At 48.5% G+C, this 8,849-nt stretch overlaps 1 protein-coding gene across 3 annotated transcripts in view; it reads left to right on the forward strand.

Moving 5' to 3' along the window:
* Window positions 1-8,849, forward strand: part of zfyve27 (zinc finger, FYVE domain containing 27) — an 83,749-nt gene that overhangs the window by 13,635 nt on the left and 61,265 nt on the right. For 2 of the 3 annotated variants that reach the window (XM_034188326.1, XM_034188328.1), the window contains exons 2-4: window positions 5,301-5,541; window positions 5,627-5,697; window positions 5,786-5,972. In XM_034188326.1, the coding sequence (XP_034044217.1) occupies window positions 5,303-5,541; window positions 5,627-5,697; window positions 5,786-5,972 (497 nt within the window). In that variant the 5' untranslated portion in view covers window positions 5,301-5,302. The remainder of the gene's footprint in view (window positions 1-5,300; window positions 5,542-5,626; window positions 5,698-5,785; window positions 5,973-8,849) is intronic. The other variant, XM_034188327.1, reaches the window with a different exon arrangement.

The following is an 8,849-nucleotide window of genomic DNA, read 5'->3' on the forward strand; positions in this document are numbered from 1 at the left end:
TGCTGCAGCTAGAGTACTGACAGGGACTAGAAGGAGCTTATAGTTAGGGCTGGATCACGTGACTCTGAGCCATCCCTTAGTTATGCTGCTATAGACTTAGACTGCTGGGGGGTTCCCATGATGCACTGAGTGTTTCTTTCTCTTTTTGCTCTGTATGCACCACTCTGCATTTAATCATTAGTGATCGATCTCTGCTCCCCTTCACAGCATGTCTTTTTCCTGGTTCTCTTCCTCAGCCCCAACCAGTCCCAGCAGAAGACTGCCCCTCCCTGAGCCTGGTTCTGCTGGAGGTTTCTTCCTGTTAAAAGGGAGTTTTTCCTTCCCACTGTCGCCAAGTGCTTGCTCACAGGGGGTCGTTTTGACCGTTGGGGTTTTTCCGTAATTATTGTATGGCCTTGCCTTACAATATAAAGCGCCTTGGGGCAACTGTTTGTTGTGATTTGGCGCTATATAAATAAAATTGATTTGATTTGTGGACATATTATTGCATGTGGTTATTTCACACTGTTATTGTACAGTCTGACAGCAGCAGGGAGGAACGACCTGCAGTATCGTTCCTTCTTGCACTGAGGGTGCCTCAGTCTGTCACTGAACGAGCTGCTCCTCTCAGCCACCTCCTCCAGAGAGTCTAGAGGACAGCCCAGGACAGAGCTGGACTTCCTGCAGCATAGAGGAGAGCAGAGGCTACAACAGAGTCATAGAAGGTCTTAAGCAGAGGCCTGCTCACTCCAAAGGATCTCAGTGTCCTCAGGAGGTGGAGGCGATGCTGTCCTTTTTTGTATAGGGCGTCAGTGTTGTGAGTCCAGTCCAGTTTGTTGTTGAGGAAAACACCGAGGTATTTGAAACTGTCCACAGTCTTTATGTCCTCCCCCTGAATGTTCACCGGTGGGTGAGGTGGTGGTTTCCTCCTGAAGTCGATCACCATCTCCTTCGTCTTACTGGTGTTGAGACACAAGTGGTTGCGCTCACACCAGTCCACAAAGTCTGTGATGACTGAACGGTACTCCAGCTCGTTTTCCTCAGACACACGACCCACAATGGTGGAGTCACCAGAGAATTTCTGGAGATGGCAGCTGTCTGTGTTGTAGGTGAAGTCCGACGTGTAGAGGATGAAGAGGAAAGGCGAGAGGACGGTGCCCTGGGGGGCCCCGGTACTGCACCTTACCACCTCAGACTGACAGCCTCACAGCTGCATGTACTGCGGGCGGTCAGTGAGGTAATTGATGGTCCAGGCGGCAAGATGTCCATCCACACCTGCGTCCTCCAGCTTCCCTCGCAGCAGCACCGGTCTGATGGTGTTGAAAGCGCTGGAGAAATCAAAGAACATGACTCTCACAGCGCTCCCGTCGGTCTCCAGGTGGGTGAGCACTCGTAGCAGTAAGTAGATGACAGCATCATCTACCCCAATGTTGGGCCTGTAGGCGAACTGCAGTGGGTCCAGGATGTTGCTCACCACGGTGCGAAGGTGAGACAGGATGAGCCGTTCCATGGTCTTCATGAGGTGGGAGGTCAGGGCAATTGGTCTGTAGTGGGCCGGTTCCTTGGCGTGCAGTGTTTTGGGAACCAGGACCACACAGGAGGTCTTCCACAGGGTGGGGACCTCCCCCAGGCTGAGGCTCTTGTTGAAGATGTGGCTGAGGACCTCACAGAGCTCATCTGCACAGGTCCTCAGCAGCTTCAGGAAGATCCCATCAGGTCCTGCTGCTTTCCTCTGCTTCAGCCGCAGGAGCTGACCTCTCACCTTGGTCGGAGTTAGAGTGAGGTGGGAGGGAGGGGGGAGCTGAGGTGGTCTGGTGCTGAATACAGTCCAGGGAGAGGAGGGACAAAGTCCAGGGGGGAAGAAGGTGGGGGCTCAGAGGGACTGGAGGGCTGGCTGCTGGAGACGTGTGGAGAGCCGGGAGCAGGCAGGGGAGCAGGTATGGAGGAGCCAAAACGGTTAAAGTAGCTGTTTAGCTCCTCTGCAAACTGAGAATCTCCCTCTGCAGTCCTGCTGGCACCCTACCCAAATCCGGAGGCGGTCTTGAGGCATCTCCACACATCCCTGACGTTGTTCTGGGCCAGCTGCTCCTCCATCTTCCTTCCATACTCCTTCTTGGCGTCACAGATCTTCCACTGGAGCTCCTGTTGGGCTCTACGCTGCTCCTCTCTGTCTCCCGAGTTGAAAGCCCTCTTCTTCTGGTTCATCAGGACCTTCAGCTCGAGGGTCACCCAGGGTGGTTGTTGGGAAAGCACCGTACCCTCCGGGTGGGCACAGTGCTCTCCACACAGAAGTTCATGTAGTCAGTGACACACTGGGTCAGGCCGTTGATGTCTTTACCGTGAAAGTTTTGAAACATGCTGCAGTCTGTGGTTCTGAAACAGTCCCTCAGCCTCTCAGTGGCCTCTTCAGTCCAGAGTTTCACTGACCTTTTCTGCACTGGCTCTCTTCTCACCCTGGGTGTGTATTGGGGGAGCAGATAGACGAGATTTTGATCCGAGCGTCCCAGCAGGGGGAGAGGGTGGAGGTGTAAGTGTCCTCCACATTAGCGTAAAAAAGGTCCAGTATTCTCTTGTCTCTGGTTTTACATGTGACATACTGGGTGAACGTGGGGAGGGTGGCGGAGAGGGAGGCGTGGTTAAAGTCCACAGTGATGAGGAGGAGGGCGCGGGGGTGTTGTGTCTGCAGCCGTGTGACTATACTGTGGATCCGCTCGCAGGCAGCGGCGGCGTCTGCAGGGGAAGGAATATACGCGCAGAGCGTAATCACACTTCCAAACTCCCATGGGAGATAGTACGGCCTCATGCTCACCGCAAGTAGCTCCACGTCCGAGGAGCAGATCTGATCTTTCACGTGAACATGAGCTGCGCTGCACCATCTCTCTCATATAAATGGCGAGCCCTCCTCCTCTTTTTTTTCTGCTCTCTGCCAACGTCCTGTCCTGTCTCCTGGATGAGTGTAAAGCCGTCCATGTTAATAAGAGTCCGGTACATGTTCATCCAACCACGACTCTGTGAAGCACATGAGACTGCAGCCCTTATACAGCCTCTGGAAACGGGTTAGCGCTGCTACCTCCTTGGTCTTGTTGCGGAGAGATCTTACATTCCCCATGACCACAGACGGAATATGAGTCCTTCTCTGCTTCGTCCGTCCACCCCTGCAGCCTGTCCGTCTCCTCCGTATGTCTGCAGGTATATCCTGGTGCTCAGCATAGCGGGGACCCGGCCCACTGTACATAGAGTCTCTTAGTCCAAGCAGCTGATCCCGGCTGTAAACAATGGGACGTCCTGGGTCGCTGACAAAGGGATTTCCCAGCGCTGCCTCAAATAGTGCCAAAAGGAGCATAAAACTAATCACAAGAGTTACAAAAGTGGGTTTCCCACGTGCATACTTCACAGGGTACCACCCACTGCAATTAAAGACAAATAAGTAAGTAAACTTTATTTATATAGCACTTTTCACAGACCAGGGTTACAAAGTGCTTCACATGATAAAATCAATAAATACAAAATAACACATACAAACATTTAAAAGAAAATCAAGCTAAAATGCAATTTTAAAAAGGTGAGTCAAGTTGCTTTTTAAAAACATCGACAGTCTATCGAGCGAAGGGAGCAGGGAAGCTCATTCCAAAGGCGCAGCGCCACGGCATTAAAAGATCTGTCCCCTCGAGTTTTAAAACAGGTACGGGGAACCATCAGCAGGTTCAGGTTGGAGGACCTCAGGCCCCTGGTGGACACATACGGTTGGATCAGTTCCTTGATGTATTCTGGAGCCTGCCCATGCAGAGCTCTAAATGTAAGCACCAGGATTTTATAATTTGTCCTAAACGAGACAGGGAGCCAATACTTGAGTATTGGGCTAATATGGGCTCTCCTGTGGGTGCAGGTCAGAAGCCGTGCAGCGGAGTTTTGCACAACCTGCAAATGAGCCAGTTCTTTCTTATTAAGACACGTGAACAGGCTGTTACAGTAATCCAGTCGCGAAGATATAAAAGCATGTACAATCATCTCTAACTCTTCAAAAGACACCATTTTTCGAAGTTTAGAGATATTCCGGATCTGGAAAAAACAATTTCTAACTAACTGTTTCGTATGATGTTCCAGAGACATCCCTTTATCCAAGATAATGCCAAGATTGCGCAGGCGCAAATAAGCACTATTAAAAAGTATTAAAAATAGCGAAAGTAGGAAAAGGGGGGCAGAGCTGAAATAACAGGCAGCTGCATCGGCAGCGCCATCTTGAAAAAAAAAAACACATCTGACCTTAAAACGATCTGAGTCCTGTCACATTCAGAAGTTTTCAGATGATAGAGCTGTGGTGGCACGTGTGCGAAGTGAACAGAAGGTGGAATACAGGGACCTTGTGGAAGTCTTCAGTGATTGGAGCTTCTGAACACCACCAAGTGGTGAAGTTGTCCAGAAATACAGATATTTGGGTGCAGTTCTGAACAATAAGCTGGACTGGTCTGTGAACACTGAAGAAGGGGCAGAGCTGCCTCTTCTTCCTAAGGAGACTTAAATCTTCTGATGTCTGTTCATCTTCCAACAGACTGTGGTAGCGAGTGCCCTGTTTTATGCTGCAGTATGTTGGAAACAGGCGCCTGGACAAGCGGGCAAAAAAGGCCAGTTCGGTGCCACGCAGGAGACTGACTGAAAACTGAGGTGGAGGGGGCAAACATGGAGCCAGCTCCGAGTTAGAATGAACAATATGGCTCGGCCTCTCACAGCGAGGCTCGGCCTCTCACAGAGTTTTGGTCAGATGGACGGTTCATCTTACCGCGCTGCAGGACTCGGAGGTTCAGGAGATCCTTTGTTCCCAGTCTGCCGTTGGACTTTTCAATGCCTCTTGATCCCACTACAACCTACCACTGAATTCTGGATCCGGATTGGCGGGCGTCAGAAATCTCTTAGAATGTGTGTTGGACTGGCTTCCCCTCCAGGGGGAGTCGCAGACTCCTCTGTGCTTCATGTTGCAGAATCCGTGGAGAAACTAGGGTTCAGTGTGTGTTTGTGTGTATTTTAATTGACTTTTGGCAAAAAAAAAAAAAAAAAAAAAAGGTTTTTACATGTATTGCATCATCTTATGGAACAGGGTTTGAATGGTTTCTTCCCAAACAAACTTGATTCTGTTCTTGAGATATGGAAAAAAAATGACTTGAAACTGTTTTCCCTGAAATCTTTAGTAAATATACTTAAAATGTAATTTCAGTTTTCCTTCAGTTTGGATTCGAGAAGCTGTCTTTCCTGTACTGATTAGAACTTATTTGCTGTTACTTCTTCTGTGGAGCTCTGCCTAATCTTATCTTCCTCTTGCTGGACAGACATGATGATGATGCACAGCACTGGTCCAACCCAGGAATCAGTGCTGGGTCCAGAAGACCGTGGAGATTTGGTGCAGCCATTTTCAAAAGAGACTACTGGATCCCCAGATGCCTCCGAGTTAGGGAGCCCACGATCACCTCCAAACTTCGACCTTCTCAACATGGTTGTGTCCTATAAGAGGATGGCGCTGTTTCTGGAACCAGTGATAGATGCAGTGGAGCTGATCTGCTTCCTGCTCAGGTGTCTTTCTGTCTTTTTTTTTTCTCTCTTTGAGAAGCAGATTAAATAATCCTTTATTTTTATGTAATTGTTTTTTATCTTTCAGATGGAAGATGCCGCTATGGTCTCTGACTGCTTGTGTCTTCATCAATGTCTTCTTCTGCACTATTAATGGTGGTAGGATGACATAAGCCTTCAGTGATGTCCACCATGATCACTGAATTCTTTGATTAACCTGTTGTTCTGTCTGCCTTTCTGGGACCAGTGGGTTGGTTCTCCATGGGTCTTGTGGCAGTATTGCTACCTGCTGCTCTGGGTTACCTGCAGGACAGGTGTGGGGGTGGAGCCTCAGAAGCTGAGCTGGTGAAAAGACGTTATCACGCGGTACACCGCAGAGACCTGCAAACAGTGCATCTGACCAAACAGGAGGCAATGATGGAAGTCAAAAACCTGTAAGACAGACATTGCAGAGGGATTATGTGGGGTTGTGTGAATTATGTAGTGTTACATTTGGTTATGGGGATTGTGCAGTTTTATATACAGGGTATGTGGATTATGTTGTCATGTATGCTGTGTTATGTGTGTTTATATGCGTTATGTAGTGTTAATGCTGTGTTATGTGGGGTTCTGTGGATTATTGGCACACACACACACACACAAATATATATATATACGTATATATAATATAATATAATATAAATCAGGAACTCGGTGGGACTGTGGAAGATGTCACTGGAGGCGAACTTCAAGGCAATCACACAAATTACTATCAAGTGCGGAATATACCAAGGTGATGCATTGTCCCTTCTGCTGTTCTGCATAGGCCTCAATCCCCTCAGCCAACTCATGACAAAGAGCAGCTACAGATATCTATTCAGGAGTGGAGTAACCATCAGCCACCTCCTGTACATGGATGACATCAAGCTGTATGCCAAGACTGAGCGAGACACTGACTTACTGATCCACCTTTCTAGGATCTACAGTGAGGATATTGGGATGTCATTTGCATTTGGTAAGTGTGGTGGAATGGTGGCAAAGAGAGGGAAGGTGATCTGGACTGAGGTGGTGGAGTTGTCAAAAAGGCTGGATAGTGGACATACAGGAGAGCTCCAAGTACTTGGGAATTCCACAAGCCAGAGAGAACCATGATGAAGATGCAAGAAGGTCAACCACAGCCAAATATCTCCAGAAGGTAAGACAGATGCTGAGAAGCCAGCTCAAAGCTGAGAAGCCAGTCCGACGAGGGCGGTCCCATCTCCTCCACTCTCCCTTAACTCTGCTCTCTGCTTTAACCTTCAAGTCCCTACGTCACCAGACTGTGAATTCCTCAAATTATATTGGATACTGGATCTATTGGACTACTATTGGATTAACCATGGAATTGATCAGCTGGTCTCTGAACGCTATTGACACCATTTTTTCTACAAGAAGGTCAGAACTGGGGGATCCAACCTGCCCAGATGGAACGTATCCTGCAGGCTATGTTCTTGACTCCTGTGGGTCTTGGCGTATTGCATGCTTGGCGCCTTTCTCCGTTGAGGACGTCGAGGATTTATTCATTTTTGGTCTTATGGTAGCAGGGCTGGTACTTTCTCACTTATGTGCTGCCCTGATCTACCGGAAAATTGGCAAGACGGCGGCATCAAGAACCACAGCCCATTGCTTGTCCATCATGATTAACGAGGTTGGCAAGACAGTGCATTCTCAGACTGCGATGACTCTTGAACTCAGACGCAAATTGGATGACATCTTGGAGCAGATGTGTGTCTTGCAGTTGAAGGATTCAAAGGATTCAATGATTCAATAGAATTTTATTGTCCTATGCACATAGGAACATGTTCCTTGCACAATGAAATGTGTCTACTGCATTTAACCCATCCTAATTGCCAGTTAGGAGCAGAAGTCGCCTTTAGGCGCCCGGGGACCAGCTCCAGATGTACTTCCCTGCCTAGATCAACAGCAGGGCTGAGCAAACCATGACCGGCTCTTTACAGACAACACACACAACACACATGAGCCGGCCCGGTACATGAACACATATAAAAGCACACACAAGGTAAAAACATGGGATAGAAAAACCCTTCATAGCTGCTGCATTACACAGCAGCAATGCAGGGGAAAAAAAAACCCATCAGCACAAAAAACAATGATCACACACACAGACGGGAGACGAAAGACGACAGCTGAGATTTGAAAGTTCAGTTTATCAGAACACCCGGAGGCAGCCTTTAGGCGCCGTCAACGGCCTTGTTCATCCATCTGGAAGGAGGAGGGGCTCAGCCTTGAACAGTTCACTGTCCACAGTCAACGTCAGAGCTGGAGAAGCTGAGGGAGGGAGAGACTGGGGAGCGAGGCTTAAGTGTTGTCCTTCCTTCAGGAGGTTTTTATCGCAGCGGCCTTGAAGTGCAGCTGTGTTTTTGGGAAGCCAAATAAATATCCAGATTAGCAGATGCCTGAAAGATTCCACAGTCTGAGAACAGAGTGGCTCTCAATACATCTGAATGTAGAAAGGATGCGGTCTTACTGACGGTCAAAGCGGTTTTCCAGCGCCGCTATCTTACCGAAGATGGTATCCAACGCGCGGTTAACACCTGCAGATTGAGCTGACACTGCCCTTCCAATCGAATCAGTCATGTGGGGCAGCCTGGACGGGCCAATTATAGCTGCTTCAACCTTCTTGAGTTTCCGGTAAACCAGCGCTATGCCCGCTCCACACAGCAGAAAGCCTGTCACCACTGAGCCAAAGCCAATGAAGTTGAAGATTTCGGAGGACGGTGAATATTCTTAATTCATAATTGGGAATATTCTTAATTCATAATTGGGATTTGGTTGCTCAAGTGGAACTGTAAAAAGTGTTTTTCACTGCTCAAACCATAACACTGCAGGCTTATCAAGGCTGAAGGACAAATTGCCCGACTGTTTCCCTCTAGAGGAAGGTCTTTGGCCTGGTGAACATTTGGCTGTTTCTTATCTCAACTCACAAAGACAAACTGTTTTCATAGGAATGAAGCATGCTCCACTCCCTCCCCCCACTCCCTCCTACCCCCCATCAGACACCCCCCACTCCGGCTTCTGCTCACGTCACTCTTTCCCCCTTCTGTGGGGGCGGTGCAGTTTTAGCTGCAGCTGGTCCCCATTCCTCCCCCCAAGCTCACAGTGACGCATCTCAGGTTTGCTGCGTGACCATTACCCACTTGCCTCAATTTGGATAACAACTTCTTCAAATTTAGTGCACATAAACAATGTCAAATGTGTATGTGCTGCCTTTAATTCTGATGTGTGCCATTATTACAGTAAACAAGTAATAATTGTGGACTATTTGCTGTCTG

The sequence above is a fragment of the Thalassophryne amazonica genome, chromosome 15 (assembly GCF_902500255.1).
Source record: "Thalassophryne amazonica chromosome 15, fThaAma1.1, whole genome shotgun sequence".
Lineage (NCBI taxonomy): Eukaryota > Metazoa > Chordata > Actinopteri > Batrachoidiformes > Batrachoididae > Thalassophryne > Thalassophryne amazonica.